Raw genomic sequence first — 23,441 nt, forward strand, 5'->3', positions numbered from 1 at the left:
ATGGCGATGAACTCAGCTTCTATAGTAAAGAAAGTTACACATTTCTGTAATTTTGACTGCCATGCAATTGCTCCCCCTGCAAAAGTAATCAAATACCCAGAAGTAGACTTTCTACTGTCTACATCACCAGCCATATCAGAATCTGTGAACCCATCAAGAATAGGTTCACCCTTTCCAAAACACAGGCTCAACTTTGAAGTGCCCTGAAGATACCTCAGAATCCATTTTACTATTGCCCAGTGTTCCTTCCCTAGATTTGATAGAAATTGACCAACAACTCCAACAGCATGAGCTATGTCTGGTCAAGTACAGACTATAGCATATATCAACGAACCTGTTGTCGAAGCATTGGGAATTTTCTTCATCTCAATTCCTTCATCATTTGCAGGACATTGACTTGAGCTAAGTTTGAAATGGCCTGCAAGTGGACAATTAATAGGCTTTGATTTGTCCATGTTGAACCTCTCAAGAACCTTTCTGATATACTTCTCTTGCGATAACCAGCTCAGCCTATGTGATCTGTCGTGAACGATTCTTATCCCAAGAATCTGCTTTGTTGGACGTAAATCCTTCATGGCAAAGGTCTCACTCAGCTCCAACTTTAACTTGTTTATCCTGCTGATGTCTTGGCATACAATCAGCATATTATTCACATAAAGCAAGAGAATGGTAAAATTACCATCTGAAAATTTCTTCACAAACACACAATGGTCTGTGAAGGTTCTTGAATATTCATGCTTAGTCATAAAGGAATCAAACTTCTTATACCACTGCCTTGGTGCTTGTTTCAATCCATACAAGTTCTTCTTCAGCTTGCAGAATAAGTGCTCTTTACCCTTGTCAATGAAGCCCTCAGGTTGCTCCATATAAATTTCTTCTTCTAAGTCACCATGCAGAAATGCAGTCTTTACATCAAGCTACTCAACTTCCAAATTCATGTTTGCAGTTATACCGAGCACAGTTTGGATGGAGGACATCTTTACAACTGGTGAGAAGATTTCATCAAAATCAACTCTCTTCTTCTGAGCAAAACCTTTCACTACAAGTTGTGCCTTGTATTTAGGTTGAGATTTGATCACATCAGTCTTATGCCTGAAGACCCACTTGTTCTTCAACACCTTCTTCCCTTTAGGTGTCTTTACCAGATCAAAGGTGTGATTCTCATGCAATGAATTCATTTCATCTTCCATTGCCTTAAGCCACTCAGTTTGGTTTTCGTCCTCTAAAACTTCTTCAAAAGTTTCTGGCTCACCTTGATCTGTAATCATCACATACTCATTCAACGAGTATTTTCTTGATGGTTGTTTCTCTCTAGTAGACCTCCTTATCGGAGTCTGAGGAAGTGAATCTTGGGGTGTTGGCTCCCCCTCAATTTTTGTCTCATCATATCCTTCCTCTGCATCATTGTGAGAAGGTGGCATCTCCTCCAGGAAATCCTGAACAGTCGGCGCATCAAGGGGATCTAAGTCAATAAGATCATCTTTACTGGACTCTGATGGCTCAGACTTACCAATGTCTTCAATGGCCTGATCTTCCAAGAAGACAGCATCATGACTTTTGACCACCTTATTATCAACAGGGTCATAGAGTCTGTAGCCAAATTCTTCATGTCCATAGCCAAAGAATATGCATTGCTTAACTTTTGGATCAAGCTTGGACCTCTTTTCCTTCAGAACATGAACAAAAGCTCTGCATCCGAACACTCTTAAGTGTCCATATGAAGGTTCTTTCCCTTTCCAAACTTTCTCTGGAATATCTTTCTTCAAGGGAATAGAAGGAGACAAGTTGATAAGATCAACTGTTGTCTTTTTTGCTTCACCCCAGAAAGATCTTGGCAATTTAGAGTGTGACAGCAGACATCTGACTCTCTCAAGGATGGTACGATTCATTCTCTCAGCAACCCCATTCTGGTGAGGTATCATCATCAGAGTCTTTTCGTGCTTGATGCATTGATTTGTGTAATACTGATCAAATGGCCCAATGTATTTGCCACCATTATCCGAGCGAACACACTTCAACTGCCTATCAGTTTCTCTTTCAGTCATGGCCTGAAAATGCTTGAATACATCTAGAACTTGGTCTTTAGTCCTCAGTGTATAAGCCCAGACTTTCCTAGAGTGATCATCAATGAAAGTCATAAAGTATAATGCACTACCAAGTGTTTTGACCTTCAAAGGTCCACAGACATCAGAATGTACAAGATCTAGAACATGAGATTTTCTAGATGCAATGCTTCTATGTAAAGAAATGTTGTTATGTTTACCATGGAAGCAATGAACACAAGGTTCCAAAGATGTACATGTTGCACTCGCCAGAAGCTCTCTCTTAACTAGGACTTTCAGTCTCTTCTCGCTCATATGCCCGAGCCTTCTATGCCATATCTCTGTGGATGAGTCAGTCTCCACAGCATTCACAACACTCTTGCAGGTCTTCACTTGCAAAGTGTAGAGGTAGCAGGTCTTAGTTCATCTTACTACCACCAAGGAACCCTTGGTTAACTTCCACCTTCCATCACTGAAGGTGTTGTTGTAACCCTCATCATCCAACTTTCCAGCAGAGATCAGATTCAGTCGGATGTCTAGTACTTGCCTCATATCTTTCAGCAACAATTGGCAACCAATGTTTGTTTCCAAGCAAATGTCACCAATGCCAACAATCTTCGACACATCTTCATTTCTCATTCGAACATTTCCAAAATCATCTTGCGAGTAGAAAGTGAAGAAATCAACTCATGAAGTAATATGAAATGAAGCTTCAGAGTCAATAACTCAATCAGTCTCTTGACCGATTAGATTGATGTTAGTGCCATCACAGTGTAAACACCCCAAATTTTCAACATCCATTTTCAAACAACCCTTCTCGTGCAGTGTCAACCCTGTTAGGTCAGTGTAGGAGTCAAACCCCAAGTCAGTTTCAGAAAATTACCATTTTACCCATTTTCAATAAAAAATACCATTTTACCCCTAGGTCATTTTGAACCCCAGTCAGTCGGAGTCAACCAAGCTCATTTGTCAGTTCAGAACATTTAGAATATCAGTCATTTCAAATTCATTTGAGCTCACAGTGAGAAAGTAGTTTTCATTTCTGATCATTCCTGCCAAAATAGGATCATTTCTTCAGAAATGAGCTCATTTCTCACTCAGATCTAAGCCAATTGTCTCTAAGTCAGTCGTTCACAGTCAGTCATATTCCCTAGAGTCTAACTTGAGCTCACCAAGAGTTCAAGCGCTCCAGTTTCAGTTCAAAACCATTTCCAAGTGTCTAGGAGCTCATTTTAGCTCGTTTCAGCTTTTTCAACTGAAATTGAGCTGAGTTCAGCCAATTGAGCTAGTGTTTGAGCTTTGATTTTAGTTCATGTCAGTATTACTGACCTTTGTTCTAGCTCAAATTCAGCTCAAATTCGTAATTCACTTCACTCCAGTGACCATTCCATACCATTTCTCTAAAAATGGCAGCTTTTCTTGAAAATTTAGTCGGAAAAGTCAGTTGAGTCAGTGTCTGATTAGTTCATTTGAGTTCTGAAACTCTAGAATCCAGCTCAATCTAGCTCATCTCAGTTCAATCCAGCTCAAACCCCAATGTTCAGTGTCACTATAACCCAGTAGAGTCCCGAAAACCATTTCTTGAGCTATTTTCCAAATTTTATCAGTTTTTATGCTTTTTAAACTGGTACAGTTGCCAATCGGGGTTTAAAATCCAAAATTCTGCATTCAGGGTCTGCATTTCGAATGTCATTTCTCATCATTTCATATCATTTCTCAGCATTTCATAACATTTCATCACATTTCATTAAATTTTCAAAGTCTAGAACTCCAGTTTTATAAATTTCAATCCAGATTGAGTTTTAAAAGTTTTCAGAAATCAATTTCAAACCCTGGGTTTCCAAAATTGACATTTTTACCCCCGAGAGTCTAAATTTGGAAATATTTTCTCACGAAAAAAAATCTGGATTTCTTTCGAAATTAAATTTTCAAATTCTACACTGGATTTGCTTCGCAACGGGGTATTGAACTTCAAAATCCGAGCTCGTTTCAAAAACTGCCAAAAATAGCTCATTTCGTCTAGAAATTTTCTGAAAAGACTATTTTACCCCTCCAATCGTCAAAATGAATTTCAAAAGTGTAATTTATACCCGCTCTGAGATGGTCCATCCATTTGCGTTTTCTGTTTTAATTTATAAAAAAGAAAAAAATTACATTTTTCTTTATTTTTTTCATTTTTTTGTTTTTTTTGTTTTTTTTTTTTTCCTAAGGTGGGACCCACAAAGGGGTCGACCACCCTAGCCCACCTTACAGCCCACTTCCTTTCCTTTTTTTTCCATTTTCTTTTTTATTTTTTATTTTTTTCTTTCTTTCTTTTCTTTCTTTCTTCTTCCTTTTTCTTTCTTTTCTTTCTTTCCTCTTTTCTTTCCTCTTCCTCCACTCACTTATGCAGTCCAGCCCCCTCCTTCTTCCTCTTTCCCTCTCCTTTCTTCCTCTTTCTTTCCTTTTCCTTCTTCCCCTCTTCTTTCCTTTTCCTTCCCTTCCTTCTTTCCCCTTTCTTCCTTACCTCCTTTCCATCTCTTTCCCAAGCAAAATGGCTACAGCCATTCACGTACATTGATTCATGAAAACATCTTTAGAAACTTAGGTTTTGATTTTCATCAAAACCTAAGTTATGATAAAAAGGTAAAAGAAAAAGAAAGAGACAGATGGAATTCTCATCTAACGCCTCTCTCTCTCTCTCTCTCTCTCTCTCTCTCTCTCTCTCTCTCTCTCTCTCTCTTTTGGGTTGCAGCCTCCATTGCTGCACTTTGAGCATTCCTTCAAGCAGTCCAGCAACTTCTTCCAAACTAGGCAGCAGCCACCAGAGGATAGCACCAGCCAGCAGCCACTCCTCTCACTCAGTGCCTCCCTTGCAGCCACTTGCAGCAGCCGACCCACTCCATCAAGTTTCCAGTTGCAGCCTCCTCCACCTCCACCTCTGTAGCAAATACCTCCAGCAAGAAAGACCAACCACCACAGCTGTAGCATTGCAGCCACCATAATTGCTTCCTTCAGGTGGTTTCAGCCCAACCTTAGAAGCAGTGGGTCTACTCACCTTCAGCCATTGTCCAGCCACCATAAGGCAAGACCCATACGCCTTCTCCAAACAGTGGCAACCCTCTTTTCAACTTCCTCAATAGCATCCGTTGCTGCCATCGCTTGAAGCACTCCATTCCAGCCGCCATCGTCCTCCTTCCTTGGTGCCACACGACTCCTATCATACCAGCAGCCCGTCCTTCTTGCCTTCATCAATGGTAGCCTTCTTCTTCAGCCAATCCCAGCAAACCCAAGGAATATTCAAGAAGAAGACTTAGTTTTATTTTTTTTATTTCAATTTAATGTAACATCAAATGTAATATTTGGAATAAGAGTTACATTTCTGCTTAGAATAGGGCTGCATTGCATATAGTTTAATTTCTGCAAATTTCAATATTTGATGTATGATTCATGCACATTTATTTCAAATTCACTATGGTTTACACGAATGGCACGTGCACAAGCGCTTATGGAGTTTATAAACTCAGTGAGATTCGTATTTATGGCCACAGTCAGAATACGAAGAAAACCAAGATTTATGATCTTCATATTAGCCACATTCAGCCTACACACTTAGGCTAACTTCAAAATGCACTGTATTTCTCAAAGTTTCAAAAAGATTTCTCAATTTTTCAATTGAAATTCCCTTTTAAATTTACATTCATTCATTTATATCATTCAAATTGCATTATTTTCAAATTCATTTTCCAACTTCAATTTCAGAAAAAATCAATTTTCTCAAGGATTTACCAAGTCTTTCTCAGGATTGGATTTTCTCAGAATTCTAAGCTTTCATATGAGACTTCAAAGTATTTCCCAAGTTCAAATCAATATTTTCCAATGTTTTAAAATTCTCAAATTTCAAAATCCCAAGTTTTCAGAAATCGATTTTCTCTGATTTCCCATTTTTCCGAGAATCCAGTTTCTGAGAATCCATTTTCCATTTCAAAATCATTTTCCAATGAGCTTTCTTGATTTTCTCAGAATTTTCAAATCCATTTCCTCAGAAAAGCAATCTAAATTTCAAAAATCGATTTTCCAAAGTTCAAGTTTTCCCTGAGAAATCACTGTCCAATCTAAAATCTGATTTCCAATGAACTTCAATGATTTTCCCAGAAATTCCAATTTCAAGCACTTTTCCAATCATTTTTCCAGCATATTTCAATTTTCCAAAGCAAACATCATATTTTCTCAAACTTGCATATTTTCAAAATTTCATAGTACAAGCCTGATTCTTTATGCATTTTAGGAAAAATAGAGCATAATTTAGATATTTGAGTCAAGTTAAAGCACCTAATCGATCCTTGGTTCAATTACCTCTGGTAAAGGCGCCAGGAACGGTTGAACCTCGTATCGACAGGCGGATCCCATTCCACAAAATTTTCCCGCATATTTTCAAAATGAAGGCGAGTTAATTTTCAAAACCATTTTCAAAGCTTTGGTCGAGTTTGACTCGCGAAATTTGTTTCTCTCTCGCAAGAGAGGGGGAAAATTTTTGCGATGATAACACACAAATAACTATGAGCTCTCTATCTATGACTGCAACTGTGGCACTCTGCTTTTCTTCTGAGCTCTTCTCTTTGCTCTGCTCCTTGAACTTGAGCTTTCTGTACTCCCACTTCATATGTCCCTTCTTGTGGCAATAATAACGCTCGACACCTTTCTTTGAGCTCAAGTGTGAGTGGCTTTTGGATTTGCCACGGTAGTGCAAAACCTTCCTTTTACTCTTGCTTTTCCCCCGATTTTCAATCACAAGTGCCTCAGAGGTAGAAGGACCTGATGACTTTTTTCTCGTCTCTTCATTCAGGAGACTACTGGTAACTTGGCTCATTGTAATTGTTCCATCAGGTGCGGAGTTACTGATTGTGACCACCAAGGTTTCCCAACTCTTAGGAAAGGAACTAAGGAGCAACAAAGCTTGCAACTCATTATCAAAAGTGATTTTCATTGTAGCCAACTGATTTACAATGCTTTTGATCTCATTTAAATGCTCTGCAATAGAGTTGCCCTCTTTGTATTTGAGGTTCACAAGCTTTTGAAATAGAAAGGTCTTATTCACTGTCATCTTTCTATCATAAAGACTTTATAGTTTGGTCTAAAGACTATGCGCCGAAGTTTTTGTAGATACATAATGAAAGACACTATCATCTATCCATTGTTGAATGAAACCGACAGTCTTTCGGTCTACCTTTCTCTATTCCTCATCTTTCATCTCTTTTGGTTTGCTGCTATCACCCGCTATAGGTTCATCCAGATCTTTACAAACCAAAAGGTCTTCCATTTTTGTTTTTCATGTCATTCAGTTTGTGTCATTCAAACTGATTATGCGACCAACATTGTTCTCCATGACTCACACACAAATATATGACGAATTGAGACTAGAAACTAAAGTTTTGATACCAGATGTTAGAGTTAAAATAGACGTATTGGGTCTCCCCACAAGTGTGAATTGATGGAAACAATAAATCAATGTGTGGAAGAAATAAAACCAAAACAAACTAATAGTGAAAATAAAATAGGACACAATAATTTACGTGGTTCCCTCTCAACTGAGGTACGTCAACGACGACCAATAGGTCAGCAACTTCCACTTTCTTCAAACAAAGATTACAGAGTGGCCAAAAAGGCATAAGTCTTACAAATACACAAAGTGTAGTGAAATGAACAAGAGGATATACCTCACTGAGAAACAAAGAATGAATGATCTGAAGAATCAGCTTGACGAAGTTGTCCTGAAAGAAGTGTAGCAGCGCTTCTTGCTTTTGTTCACTCCACACCCTTTCTGTGCCCTAAAAAAGTTTCTCACACCTTTTCGCTCTCTTCTGCTTCTTTTTTTTATTCGCTCTCTCATCCATTCCTTAAATAGAGGATGAGACCCACATTTAATATGAAAGACTAAACGTCTTGCACAACTTACAATGCACCTAAAGCGCATTAGCACAAATTGCTATTCACCTGAATCCACAAATCGCTATTCAGCGACTACTACAAATCTCTATGCAGCAAGTACTGCATATCGCTATCCAGCGAGTACTGCAAATCGCTATTCAAGTTAAAGCACTCTTCACCAAATCGTTATCGACAAATTGTTGATCCTCAAACTCTGAACAGCTGAATCATCATTCAGCTGAGAGGACTTCTACAAATCTCTATCCAACGATTACGAAAATCGTCCTCAAGAAGATCAAGCGTCGTGCTTGGAATTCTGCAGCGATACTAAATGTGCATCGAACCAATGGATCCCACAAAGGAGGGAAACCCAACAATGTCCATGGCGAGATATGGGAAAATCTTGCCCCCTTCAACCGGTGATCCAAACATATGCTATGTTCCTCTCTAGCAGACCTGAGGCTCAAGGAAGGGGTTGAGGGGGCTTTATAGAAAATACAAAGTTGGAACGCATCTGTAATTTACAGTGGTTGTGAGCAAGAGAAGCTCTCCACGTGTTTGCTTGAGTAAAGAGATGAAAACGGGGAATCAAAAGCACTGAAATACATGGTCCAAGGTCCAACTAATTAGGGGTTTTGTTAGGATGTGAATGGCTTCAAATTAAATTCAGGTAGGATGTAACTAATACCAGATCCGAATAATCGGGTTCTAACTAAAAAAAGATTCAAAGTGAGTTTGACAAGGTGCAGTTGACTGACCTAGTGCGCCAACACCCTTATTGTATCCCAGTTGGGGCGAAAATGGCTTACATCTTATTCACATTGCAAAGCACAATCTTAAAGAGAGAAACCAACTTTAAAGTAGGGTCGATTAGAAAATGTTATTCATCTTAATAAAAATGCTAATTGACTCAAAGCATAAAAATTATTGAGAGAGAGTGGTAGGTGCTTGATCCATAGGAACTTGATTTTGGTGAGTATTCATCACATGAGCGGTTTGGGTTCGATAAGCGTTTTAGGTGTAGTTTTGCTCCAGAGCTGCGAGGTTTTGATCTAAAAGTTCTTGTAACACTCAAGAATTTTTTATAATGTTTTGATAATTAAAGATGAAATTTATGTCTCAAATTTAGTTTGAATTTTAATTGAGAATTTAATTTTCATTTAGAGTTGAATTTCAATTTGAGTTTGAATATCAAGTTAATTTGAATTTCAATTTAGATTTGAGTTTCAATTTGAATTTGAATTTGGGATTTAAATGCAATTTGGATTTAAATTTGTATTTATATTTAATTAAAATTTGGAGTCAATTTATAGTAAATCAAGGAAGCTTGACCCATAGGGTGGGATGTCCCCATTATATGGGCGCCTCCTAGATTTTAGAGTCTATATGAGAAGGATTCAATAAAAATTAATTAAATTCTTAATTAGTTAAAGTCAAACTAGCTAATTGGTTTATTGTTTCATTAATAGACCTAGTTAGCTAATGTGTATTAGTTTTCATAATATATATGAATCATAATTAGCTTAGTATTCTATAAATTTACATGTAATGTAATTGAAATATAAATGAGGTAAGCTTATAAGGAAGTTTTCTTAAGAGATTAGAATTAAACTAAAATGTGTTCGTCTTATTATTTCACTTATTTACTAGTGGATCATGATGTTCCATCTCATTTCAAAATAATGCTGGTCCAAAAGGTAGTTGAAGTGCATATTTCATAATCGATTCTTTTGGTATTCACTCAGCTGTGCATACCACGACAGAACTACATGCCACTGACACCGCCCTCTGAGCTTTTCATATGGTAAATTAGCATTAAATCATGACTTAATAACTAATAAAAACAGAAAGTAAACTATCTAAAATCTATTCTAAAGCAAAGAATTACTGAAGCAAAACTGGAATTAAATAAAAACAATTAAACTTAACTATCTATTATAAACTAACTACAAGATAACTATTCTAACTAACAACTAGATCTAAATGAACTAAAATTAATTAAACACAACTAAACTACTAAGAAAAGAATAACTTAACTAAAACAATGAAAGTAACAACAATAACTAATGTAAACCTACCTGACATGTACAAAAATTAAAAAACATGCAAGTAAAGAAACAACTCACATAACTAGCTCTCACTACTCAACTATTCATTAGGCTAACTATCTTACTTAATTATGACTTCATTAACCAAACTAAGCTACAGCTAACTTAAACTAACCTTAATCACATGTTGAAATTTAAAAGAGATAAACTAAATTCTAATTAAATACTTAAATGAACTACTAACTAATAATTAACTCCAAATGAACTGTAATTAAACTAAATCTAACATGAATCAACTAATGTACTTAATCTAATGAAACTAAAACAACTAAAATAAATAACTAAAACTCAACTTAAATTATTATTAATAATAACTATCTAACATGAAAATTAAAGAATTTAAACTTTAAAAGCAATAAATAAATAATGACTACCTATTCTAGAATTAAACTAAATATAACTATTCTAAGTACTTAACTAATTCAACTTAAAGCAAAAGAAATTAAACTAACCACCTACTGGACTTAACATAAATTAAAACTAACTTAACTTGAATTTAACTTGAATTTAACTTTAACTTAAAGATAAATAAAACTTACTTACACTAATCTTAAAACTAACTAACTAACTAGAAGACAAAGTGGGACCGGTTATGGGTTGGACGCCTAATTGAATTAGGACTCTAGTGATCCACGCCTCTCCTAAGTGGACCCCACTTTCTAACTAATCTCTAATTATAAAAAAAATAACTAATTAAATTATCTAATGTATAAAAGTAAATCAATAATTATTAAAGGTAACTAAGTAAAACGGGAAAGGAAGCTACCTAAGGTAAAAGAAATAGAACTTACCTAAATATTCTACCTAAAACTAACTAAGGTAACTTACTAGTTCCCTAAAGTAACTTCTAAGTTACTTAACCTAAATTATAGTAACTAACCTTCAAAAATAGAAAAGTAACCTAAGGCTAAGGAAACAAAAACAGCAACTTACCTATCTTCAAAACAAAGCTAGTGTGTTTTAGGAAACCTCCTAACGCCAACTTCTAACTAAAATTTATATGCTGAATTAATTAACTTTTAATTAAACTTAACTAAAATCTAATTTCTTAATTCTAATTAACTAATCTAATCTAATTTAATTAACTATAAAACAATAACTAATCAACGAAAATAAATCAATAACTAAATTAGATTACTCATATAAACCTAAAACTATCTAACTCTTAATAATCAAATTAACAAAGTAACTATAATTAACCTATCTAATCTAGCTAAAAAACTGATTAACTAACATAAACCTACTGACAAAACAGGAATTAAAATAATTAAATAAACTAATAAATGTCTAACCTATTTAACTAAACCAAACCTAGCCGCTAAACTAAATTGAGCCCACTAGGAGAATCGTCTAGACCTACCTAAAACCGGCCTGATCTAGGTCAGATCTTGTTGTGGTTGGATTACGCCCAGAACCTAAAACGCTGAAATCAAAATTTAATTAACTGAGAAAATTAAAATTAAAAGCAATATGAACTAAACTACCCAGTCGGCTACCCTAAGAAGGACTGAACCTGGCCGGCCAACCTAGTTCACTCGACTGGGTCAAGATCGGTTCTTGCTCATGCAAGAACACGATCAGACCTCCTACACAGCGTCTTAACCTAAAACAAGCACAAATATCAAGAACTCATGCTAAACTCCAAGGAAAAAGATCCACATTCGGACACTAAACTTGACTCAATCCTAACTACAAGAAATGGATGAAAAGGCTCACCTCAAGGGTTGCTCGACAATTTGGAGGGAGAAAGAGCAGACCCTTACGCTTAAAGACACTCTACACGTTTTTGTTATGGCTGCTACACTCCTTAGGTTGTTGCATCCAAGTAGAAATCGAGATACAAGGGGGAAGAATCATGGCGAAAGAAAAGAGGGAAGATCGATTAAACAGAGAACATAGTCAGTCTTCAATGGTGGTAGACGGCGAACCGAATCCGAAGCAAAGCCTCCACTTGAGTTGCTGCAACCTGCAAAACACAACAACAACACCAAAAAACACACATCAAAAAAACCAGGAAAAACAAAGAAAAGAAAAGGAAGAAGAACATAGTGGGTGTTGGGGAAGAAGATTACAAAGTGGAGGATAGTTTGAGAAAATAAGGAGAAAGAAGAAGAAGAGAAGAAAAAAAGGGAGGTGTCTTTGCAACATATGGGACGTGGGATCTCATAGGGTTTCTCCTATTTAAACTCTAAAACAAATATGATTAATTTCAAAAACATGCTTAAAACAAAGTTAGTTTTTAAACAATGCTACAACTAAACTAAATTGCAAAACTAGCCTAGGTGCCACCTTTTTAGGAGGTTCTTTTAATTTTTTTTTTTATATTTTAAACCTTAGATCACATGGACAATGGATAATATTAGCTTGAGAACTGAACCATGATCCAAATTTGAGCCCTTGGGTCGGATCTAGATCCAAATTATCGAGAGAACCGCTTCAAATACCTTGAAAGTGCTCTATTTTCCTCATTTTAAGTCGAATTCGAGTGAAATTCGAACAATGGATTTCATGCACCTAATTTCACATAAACATGGGTTTTTATCCTTAAAAATATACATAAATTCATGAATTATTAATAAAAATAATATGCATTTCATGAAACATCTGAAGGTATCAGTTTTTCCTGGTTCATAAAATCATGTTTTTTCATTAAAAAAACATGATCCAAAATTTAATTCCCACTAAATCGAGCATGCTAAACACATCTAAAGGTTCAGATCTATCACAAAACACTTCAAAACTATGGAGCAAAACTAAAAATGGGGCTTCATATGTTTAGTTCTTGTGTATATATATAGAGATAGATAGATAGATATATAGAGAGAGAGAGAGAAATGGTGCATCCATCTGGACAGTGACAACCATGAAGCAATAAAGCACCTCATATCAACATTCTAGAAACCAAACCATCTCCACCGCAAATGGCATTCGTTTTATTCTGCATATAGTTGAGATCAGTGGAATTGTGTCCCTTTTCTTAATTGGAACAGTTGAAAACTAAAAGCTAAGAAATAATGATAATAATAGGCAAGTAGATAAATATCTTTTATGGTGAAAATGTAAAGCTAGTGGTCCCCTGATACGAGTATAGAGTGTTTTTTATTGTAAAAATGGTCTGGCATCAATTTTTAAACGAAATGAAAAGCAAGCTCTCAGGCTCTATGTTTCTTTGTAGATGCTTTTGAATGGTATTTAGGTGAATTTCAATTTCCTAAAGCAATCACAGTTTTTATCTCCAAAACAATTGCAATTAATAGGAATCATTTTCATGAAGGTGAAAGATGGTACTATGGTATGGTCACCTTTGTGAAACTATGGGTGGTGTAAGTTTTATGAAATATATTTTAAAGAAGTATTTTTGACAAAAAAATTTGGTATAAACTAGACACCAAATAATAAAAACCGGCTCACACTAGGGTAAGATCCAGGTCGAACTCGAGAACGAAGTGAAAAACATTGTATTTCACACAAGCACACCTTTATTACTTTAATAAAAATAAAAATTAAATAAATATGTGACACAAAAGCGCATAAAAACCTATTACAATATTGCGAGTAGAAAATAAATTAAATATAACCCCAAATGTGGCATAAGGCCCTAATTAACTATGAATAAAACAAAAAAACAAAAAAAATGCTTATGCTTGTGCACTAAGATCCAAATCCTTACGTGTCGATCCTCATTTGTCCTCTTAAGTACTGTTCCTCTCACCCCTGGCAGCCACCTACAAAAAATAAACACATGACACAAAATAAACTACACTTTGCACGACTAGGTTAGTTCACAAAAATCATATAAACAAATACATGAATAAAAAAATAAGAAAACTACAATTCTTAGACACGGATCCCAAAGGAAACAATAGGAAGTATCCTCTATTTCAAAACACGACATGATGCACGGGACTCACAAACCGAAAATCAAATGAAGCACAATTCCCGAAGTCGGTTCTACACGATTTTGCAATCACCTATCGCGATAGATTTTCGTAAATCGGCAGAACAGTTTAGTAAACTGTGTCGATTCCTACTGTAAATCTATAGGAATGTTCCTGACACGATGAAGAATCTAACATAATTTACGGAATTGAAAATTTTCATGCAAAACTCTCAAAACAATTTAAATAACAAGAAAAGTGCAGAAAAACATAAATTCTGGACAACTTATCGTATTCTGATGCAACAGTCTGTCAATCTGAATTGGAACCTAACAAAAATTTGCAGAATGCAAATAGATTCATCCAGCAACCCGACCCAATTTACGGATTTGAATTTGGAATTCGTAAGCTCCATATATGCGTAAAACAAAAACAGCAAAATAACAAAACAAAACAGAAAATGAACTTACACTATTCTAAACTAGATTTTTATTTCATTTAAGGTTTTGCTAAAAAAAAAAATTGACTAATCAAATGAACAAAACATTAAATTAATTTAGATCCTAACTAATTAAACCAAATAACAAAAAATAAAAATATTAAACCTAAATAAAATAAAAAAACAAGCACTAAGAAAAAATGCTAATCTAAAGCTAGATCAAGGATCGATTTGGACGATGGCCAATCCGAACCTTGGATCTGGCTTTTACTTCACTATTAAAAAAACATTGAAAACAAATAACTCACAACAAGTGTAGATCTTCTGCCATTGCAGACTTCTAAGTAATAAATTAACTTGATTAAGTAAGACAAATTAACAAAAAAGGAAAAAGAAAACGCTATTCTAGAGAAACTCGATCGGTCGTTTGGATTACACTTAAGTCAATCTGAAATATTTTTTTATTTTTAATTTCAATTTTTCAAAAACTAAATAAAGGAAATGCAGATCAAAAGATTACCAAAGAAAAAAATTACAGATTAACGAAATAAAGAAAAAAAAAAACAAGCTATTCTAAATCATCTGACGGTTTGGATTGAACGAAACCGTTTGGATTGAACGAAACTGCGTGAATTGAAAGCAGAAAGGCCCTTTCAGGCAGCCTCTAATTGAGTTTTTATAATGTTAATTAAGTTTTATCAAAAATTATAAAATTAATCAAAAATATAAAAAATATTTCCAAATATTACTTAAACTATATTTTAATTTACAAAAAAATGGTGACGTTAAGTGAGGGGTTTTTTTAAAATTATCAAATGAATCTCAGTGGATTAAAGTGTGGATCACGAAAAGATCCAATTCAAAATACATCAACTGCTATTCAGACTTAAAACGATTATAACTTATCATTTTAACTCTGAATTGAATAAAATTCTAATCATGATTCCGTGCCACCTAAAACAACGTAAACATGAGCATTATCACAATAGAAGATACACAAATGCATAAATTTAACGATAATTATGAAGAAATTTGTATGCATTATTAATGAACAACAAAACAAGCTGCAAATAGGCCCACCGCTTGTCTTGGTAGGTAGGATTCCCTGTAATAGATGGCTTATTAACGAGGTGATCAAAGAATACCGAGTCCTGTTATTGAACAGAAATTGAACATGAAAATAGTTGGAACATGTATAATATCATATATATACCCACATGGTTTCATGACAATGGAAGAATCGCAGCTTATTGCACACACTACATTTGGAAAGTGATCCACTGTAAAACGAATACAACTATGAAGGAGCCACATTTAGCAGATTTCTCTTGGATAAACACAAAACTGTCCAGATTTTAGCTTTCTGGAAATGCCACCTGTAGCTACAAAATACCAGAACATACCAACTGATCTAAAGTCTTTTAAGTCTTCTTCTCAGTGCTCCAACCAGGGCAGGATTTGCCCTTATTTCCAAGAAATCAATATAAAAGACATCAACAGCAAGAATACAGGAACAACGTCGACCCTTCCTCTCCCATCACCAACAAATAAAGAATCAAGGAGCTGCACAGAGTAAACATGCACGCTTCTTACAGGTCACTTTGCTGAAAACTACCGTCGGTTGCTGAATTTGGACTGCTGCTACCTAACACGGACCCAAAGAAATGCAAAATATAGCCTGCCCGTTTATATCTACAGTTGCAGATTCCCAACCACATCCATGGCAGATAAATCAACTACTCTGAGTGAATAAGGAACCGCACAGAATGGCCTTGTGATAAGCTCCTGCTAGCCCGCTAATTACAATCTAATCCACACTCTTCCAACACAGGCCCATCTGATTTGGCAAGGAACGGGTCGATCCGAACCCACAAGAGGGAGAAAATTGAGGCAAGAAGAATGGACCAGACGATAATGATCGTGGGTGTCCTGTTCTGCCGCCCAAGTAAACCTTTGAGGAAAGGGTAGAGATGAACGATCACCCAGAAGGAAAAGAAGAGCTTGCCAAAAAGAGGCCCCCATGACTCGTACCCATTATTAATAGCATTGGAGATGCCGGCAACAACACCAATCAAGTTTATTATGAGCAGCGTAGTCGGAGGGATCAGCAGAGTAGTCCATTTGAATGCGTAGAGCTCTGAGAACTGTTCATCGTCACCAGCCTTTGAGGTAACAGTAAAATTGGTGTCGATACCAGCAAGCACCTTCAGCAGACCTTGGAAAACAGCAAACAGGTGAGAAGAGACGCCTCCAATAACCCAGAACTGCTCATTTCTCCACCAGTCATCAATACCAACACCACTCCACCGCATTTCCAGAATGCCAGTGGCAAAAATGCAAATGAAAAGCGACAGATACCACAGGCTAGCGATGTTACTGAGCTGCAAAGAATAGAAGAAAGAGCATTTAATACACAAATCCTACATTATTAAGCAGGATAGCAGTTGGCATCACTCGGAGAGTTTCGGTGATGTTTGTACCGCTGGAGTGATGAACTTCCCAGTGAGGAGGCAAATGGCAGGCAGTGTACAGTATGCCAGCAAAGGAATCGAGGTCCATGGGTATATCGTGGCGTTTATGTAAGAAAGTCGCTCCAGCCATTTCAAGCCACCACCATATCCATACCAAAGAGGACAGTGCCTGCTCAAAAATATTTCTACGGATCCAAGGGCCCATCGAAGCACTTGGTGCAGACGATCTGAAAGGTTTATAGGTGCAGAACCCTTAAAAGCAGGTCTCGATGGAATGCAATATATGGATCGCCATCCATGGCAGTGCATCTTAAAACCTGTCAAGATATCCTCTGTAACAGAACCATAAATCCAGCCCACCTAGACACAAGGTGCATGAAATGATTGGTCAATAGAGCTTAATTGTCAAAATGACTCATAAAACTAATAAATAGCTGCATGAATGGAAAAAATCACGTGGAGCCTTACCTCCTTTCCCCAGTCCGTCTTATCTTCATAGCCACAGCTAATGACATGAATGGCTTCCTTCAGCAGAGAAGCTGCGGTGGCACATTTCAGGGTGCCACCATCTTCAAGAAGGGTAGATGCAACAAAAACAGACGACTGACCAAACTTCTTCTCCAACTTCTGCACCATCGCATGAGCTGATTTCTCACTTTCGGTGCCTAATCAAATGTTCACTTTAGCAAAGTACATTCAAAATAGGAAAGTAAGGATCATCATCTAATTATGAAGAAAAACTAAAGCAGTCAGAACCAGCATCTGATAGCATCACCATATAGAGGTCTATAATCTGATAAAAGCATTTCATGGAAAAGAAACTTATACGTGTACATTACTTCTATTCTACTACAACTTTTTGTAATATAAATTATTTGAGCATGACTGAAATCAGAAAAAAGAAAAAGAAAAATGGATACTAGAAGAGAAATTGCTCATGAATGATCTGCATTTACAGAAAATAACAAGATCTGATAGACACGAAAAAGAACAAGATTGCCACTTTATAAGATCTGATCATGATGAGCATAACTTGATCTAAAAGAATAGCACACCTTCAATCCCCTCCTCAATGGCCTCTAACTTCGCCATTGGGGCCACTGCATCACCTTTCCTGAAAGTCTTCTTTTTCTTGTCTTGTTTTGCCTTTGTAGCTTTCTTCTTCTTCCTTCCTGAGCAGCAACATCCACAACAGCACCACTTTGGCCAACAATTACAAGTTCTTGTGGGTGGTTTCTTCGTTTTGGGAGCATCATGTCCATAGAGTGCCTGTCGTCTGAAAACACACCCAGTGCCAACATAAATAGGACCTTGAATTCCATCCAGGCCTTTCATATTGATCTGCACCACACATTGACGCCACTTTGCTTGAGTCAAAAGATTAAAAAAAAAGTGAAAATCAAAGTGACTCAAGTTTTCATCCTAAGGATGCTTACGTCAAAGAACACAATGTTCCGATTTGCATATCGATCATGTCGATCAATACCATCAAATCTCTGAGGGAACTGAACATAACAAACTTTCTTTCCCAACAATGGGTCCATCATGAAACACATAGCCTCTCGAAGAGCCTTGCTGTTGTTGATGTAGTGATCACAATCCAAGTTCAACAGGTAAGGTGCATTGGTGAGCACAGAAGAGACTCTAATCTACAACACAGTGCCAGTAAAATAGTCAAAAACAGAGGTTTTGTCTTCTTGACTTGAAAACAAAAATAAAGCACCACTAATTTACCAGAGCATTCATGGCACCAGCCTTCTTGTGGTGATTAAAGCCAGGCCTCTTTTCCCTAGAGACATACACAAGGCGTGGCAATTCATTTCCTTCTGTATCACGCCCCCCACTCTCGCCTAGAAAAACCTGCATTTCTCCATATCAAACAAGTTAGAACATCCAAGGAGACAAGCACTACAAAACTGTTTTTTCTAGACCACAAAAATGCACACCTGAATCATTCCAGGATGATCTCGGACATTGTTTCCAGGCCAAGGAGTTCCATCCTGCATTGTCCATCCTTCTTCAGGAACCTTCTGTGCTTTTGCAACCAAAGCATTGATCCGAACCTTGAATTCCTCATATTCTCTCTGCATATCCAATCAACCATTCAGTTCTCCAGCCAAAAGAAGAGAAACAAAACTAAGTAGGACCAAAATTGTTTAAAAGTACCTTCATAGCCCTTCGTTCCTTTACAAATGATGGCAAGACCTTATCCTTTAGATAATCAATTTTCTGAGCAAAGTACCACTCTGGTGCCCGTGGCTCGATATTGAATTTTTTGCAGAAAGGAACCCATTTTTTTGCAAAGTCTGATGTCTCTGATAATGCTTCAAACGTTAGCATAGCGGCACCATCATCAGAAACATAGCAGGATACTTTGTCCACTGGGTAGTCGGCAGCAAGAATGGACAGAACGGTGTTTGCCGTGACAAGAGGTGGCTCCTTTAAGGGATCCACAGTACTCACAAAGAAGTCCACTGGTGCAAGCTGAGAAGGCTGGCCTTCTTTCTCATATCTAAATAAGGGAATCAGTCAGAAAAGGAGACCAACCTCACCAGATAAGCAACAGGAACATGGCAGTTGCTTTGTGAAACACGCACCTCAAAGACAGCCTATCCAGATAAGTTTCCCTGTCAATTGGAAGCCACTTTGGGAACTGATCAAGAATCCAAGAGATGGCAAACCAGATCTCACATATCACTGATATCAGCCACAACGCATAAGCATCTGGTACTGGATGAGTGACTCGATAATGGAAAAAGAACCCAACAACTACAAGCCGAATTATGACAATCATCCTGTAGGGATTAATCTGGCTGGATGGAATAGGAATCTTCCTTGATAAGGGCTGTCTGGCTTCATCCATACTGACCAAAAAAGTTAAAACAGGTATCAGAAAAGATGAAACTGTATGCCTTTTCCTAGTTCTAAAACTAATGGCACTTCAATCCAAGCGTGGAACCGCTCAGCTAAGAGGATGTTCTGCTAAGAACGTTCTCATGGCTTTAAAAAATGATATGTCAAGGAAATCAATTTGAGAGTAGAAATGTCAAATGACGACCGTGAAAATAAAGTTCTTCTTCTATGCTCACCAAGTATTTAAAGTATGGAACATGATCTTTGCAAGGAAATAAGTTCAGGAAAGCTATCAAGGTCAAATGCATGATCACAAAAAATTAAGGCGTTGTTCTACGCTTTCAAGGTTTTGAGGTCCTTACAGTGGTAGTTCTGGCCCATCACCATCGGGATCCCAGTCCTTGCCACCATTTTCATTTCTCATGACCTGTAATTTCTCTTGTTTTTGCTTCCAATTCTCCACTCTTTCCTTCCAGGCGACACTCCCATAACCGTATGCAGCCAAATCCTTGGAAGGATCCATGGATCTGGGTTGTACTGGAGAAGAAATTTCCCAAATGCCTCAGTAACGACATAGAACGATTTCATTTTACTAATAAAAACGACAGCAGGAGGGGGAGGGAGAAAAGAAACGTATGGGATGATGTCGCATAGTATGCATACCAGGAAGATTAGAATCTGCAAAAGGAAGAGGGTGGATTCTTTTCCCCCCACCTCCCATGAACGAAGGAACCAATGCGTGTTGCTCAGGAGGAATGTCATCAACCTGAAACGCCACAACTCCTCAATTGCTCAAAACCCACTTAACCCAGAAAGTAAGTAAGAAGGAAAAACACTTGTTCTGTGATTACCATATGCCCATTGGTAAGCAGGGGAACTTGAGGCATTGTATGAACCACTTGTGGCATGTCCATATCTCCACCTCTACCATAGCTCATGTGACCCTGAAACATAGCCTCCGCAAGGTACTGCATATCTTCCCTATTCCGACCATCAAAATTGAATTCGTTTTCCAAGTCATCGACGTCATCCTCTTCCTCATCACCAGAAACTCTTGCACTCCCTGGGGGAAAAAATGAGAGAGAGCAAAACAGAAGTATTTCCGTCATCTAAAGAAAAAAAAAAGGAAAGAAAGATTCACCTCAAAAACAACAAAAAAAGAACAAATCAAAGTCTGAAAAGCCACTTACCCTTAAGACGCTTAAACCTGGTCTTGCATTGAGGGCAGACCTGACTCCCCTCCCTTCGCTCATACTCGTAACAGGTCCTACAAACCGGGAAGGCGCACTCGTTACAGGCAACAAAGAGCTCACCGTCCGCAGTTAGACCAACATCATCTCCACAAATCTGACAGATTTGCCCACTCAACTGTTGCAGTGGCTTGGGCTGACCCACGTAAATGCAAAACAAGAATCCACAAAGAATAAGGACTCAGTTTTTTTCAGAAACCCCCATAATGCTGGCCACCCAACAACCCAAAAGACCTAACTGATAAAAACACAAAAAAAAAATAGGGGAAAGAAAAACAAGAGAGAGAGAGAGAGACTGAGGAAAAGGTGAAATGGGGTTGGGAGGTTGGGAGGTTGGGCTACTTACTCCTGATTCGCCTTCTCGACGGATGACAACTAGCTCATTCCGGTTGTGAGACCCTGCAACTAACCCAGCACTCGCCTCCATCGACTCTGCTTAACCAATACCCCTCCAAAAATATATGCTAAAAATGGAAATTCAGGGGGGGGGGGTCCTTTTATTCTCTCACCAGATCTGAGCATCTCCAACAAAAGCCATGTTGGAGAACTCAAGCTTTCAACATTCCAGAGGGGGAGCTTTTGTTCTCCGATCTGAATGAAGCCCCTGCCCTCTCTCTCCTTCTTCTTTGCAAACTCCCTTCTTAATAATGGAACATCCCCATTTGGGGATGTCGTCTTTGAATCATAACCAGAAGCCCAATCTTATTCCTTGCTTCCGATCTCAGTCCCTCGAAGGATGGGAGAAAAAATTAACACTTTCACTAACTATATCATACGCACCCACCTTCTTGAGTACCAAAGATCCCTCAGTAAAAAACTTAGAGAAAAAACGTCAATAATAAATGAAATGGAAGAAAAAGAAAACCCGCAACTAAAACCCCCCAGTCCCCCCGCCCCTTCTCTTTGCCCTCTTCCTTTCGTGATTGGTCTTGCTCTCCCTACCCCTCGTAGTCAAAAGCAAAAAAGGACGTTTTGTTGTTCATTTTTTTAACCTGCGCTGCCATTTCCTCTGCCGACAGTTCTCATTCGTTAAGACGGCCTCTTAAATAATTGATGATGTATGAGAGAGAAAGAGAACCACGCTGGCTCTCTTCTGGGCTCTACCTTGACTCCATGATTACAAGTTCCAAAAAGCCCACCACCCTCTTGAAAAAAATCAGGCAGGATCATGCTGTCAGTATCTGTATGAGCCCTGAATCGTTTGGCCAACGATTCAGGTGAATCGGCCTATACGATTCTCAATTGAATCGGATAAAAATAATTAAAAAACTATTTCATGTCAATCAAAACGTGACACATCTTAAAAATATTAAAAAAATAATTTTAGCATTTTTATATTTATTAAAAAATGGCAGGAGAAACGGGCGCTTACATGTGGGTTTCAGCCATTACATCGGTTACCGACCAAAACCCTCCGGGCAGCTGCCCGTTGCCCTCTGCTTTCCCTGCCCGCCGACCCACCATCTCTCTCTCTTTTCCCTGTAATTACCAGCTAATGTGCAGCTAACCCAACTACTCAATAAGTTGGCCACAACTACAAGGCCTATAAAGTATAACTACTCCGAGTAACTAAGACATTTTTTTTTCTTACAGAAGTATCCATTGTTCATATAGGATTAGGTTAAACCTAATTAATTTTGTAATACCCATAAATTTTTAATAATTACTAAATAGTTAAAATATAAATTTTATATTTAATTTAGGTGAAATTAGAATTTTATTTAGCGCCAACTTGAATGTGAATTTACATGTTGAATTGAGCCATTATTGAATTAGGGTTTGACATTGAATTTAAATTTGAAGTAAATTAAGATTTAATGTATATTTAGAATTTAATTTAATTCGAGTGCAATTTAATGTGAATTTGAATTTTCATTTGGATTTAGATTTTTGTAATTTAGTATAAATATAGATGCTATGTGGATTTACCTAATTTGAATTGGATCTCAATTAGATATGAAATTTAATATGAAAAATTCATTAAAAAATCCAAATAAGCAATTTAGTGGAATGAAAAATTGGAATTTAATTATAATTTATGAATTGTAGGAGTCAAATAGGGTGGGACATCCCCCTATGTGGGCACATCCTATGTGGCACCTCTCTACATTGAAAATTCTGAAATTTCTAAGAAATTTTCTACCTTGAACCTAAAGTCAATGAAAATCTTAAAGTTTCTTAAATTAAAATTTAAGCTACTTACCAAGGCAAACAGATTTAGATTTTTCTAAGCCTTATTTAATTGGAAAGAGGATCTCCTAGGGTGGACGTTCCCCCCTAGTGGACCCTTCTTAGGTGGTTGGAACCTCAACTTTGAGGCAAGCCAATGAGATTTTAAAACCTACCAAAAATTATAAAGAGAACCTAGGACTAAGTATTTCAAAAAAATTCCTAAACGCATTAAATAATTAGATAGGTATAGAATTTTTTGAAAATAGAAATTAGGCAACTAAGGACGAGAAATGAAAATAGGAATTTGCCATAAGGGATTGG

General features: G+C 37.1%; 1 protein-coding gene across 1 annotated transcript; it reads right to left on the reverse strand.

Moving 5' to 3' along the window:
• Window positions 1–15,555: 15,555 nt before the first annotated feature.
• Window positions 15,556–21,957, reverse strand: LOC149815916 (putative cellulose synthase A catalytic subunit 5 [UDP-forming]). The gene is made up of 14 exons (XM_089990665.1): window positions 21,295–21,957; window positions 20,889–21,084; window positions 20,550–20,761; window positions 20,362–20,464; window positions 20,061–20,235; window positions 19,443–19,709; window positions 19,012–19,357; window positions 18,792–18,929; window positions 18,580–18,705; window positions 18,282–18,494; window positions 17,901–18,186; window positions 17,314–17,510; window positions 16,855–17,205; window positions 15,556–16,755 (listed from the first exon to the last, which is right to left on the reverse strand). The coding sequence occupies exons 1-14, from the start codon at window positions 21,373–21,375 to the stop codon at window positions 16,171–16,173; spliced, it is 3,276 nt and encodes a 1,091-aa protein (XP_089846791.1). The 5' UTR covers window positions 21,376–21,957; the 3' UTR covers window positions 15,556–16,170.
• Between the last annotated feature and the right edge of the window lie 1,484 nt (window positions 21,958–23,441).

Source organism: Nuphar pumila, chromosome 15 (genome assembly GCF_984573655.1).
Source record: "Nuphar pumila chromosome 15, dmNupPumi1.hap1.1, whole genome shotgun sequence".
Taxonomy (NCBI): Eukaryota; Viridiplantae; Streptophyta; class Magnoliopsida; order Nymphaeales; family Nymphaeaceae; genus Nuphar; species Nuphar pumila.

Bases quoted from the DNA above. Each gene is read 5' to 3' on its own strand.
- LOC149815916 (XM_089990665.1), bottom strand. From the start codon at position 21,375: ATGGAGGCGAGTGCTGGGTTAGTTGCAGGGTCTCACAACCGGAATGAG. The intron at 21,085-21,294 runs GTAAGTAGCCCA...TACGTGGGTCAG, and splicing joins GTCGAGAAGGCGAATCAGGA to CCCAAGCCACTGCAACAGTT. The intron at 17,206-17,313 runs GTAAGGCTCCAC...CCTTGTGTCTAG, and splicing joins AGACGGACTGGGGAAAGGAG to GTGGGCTGGATTTATGGTTC.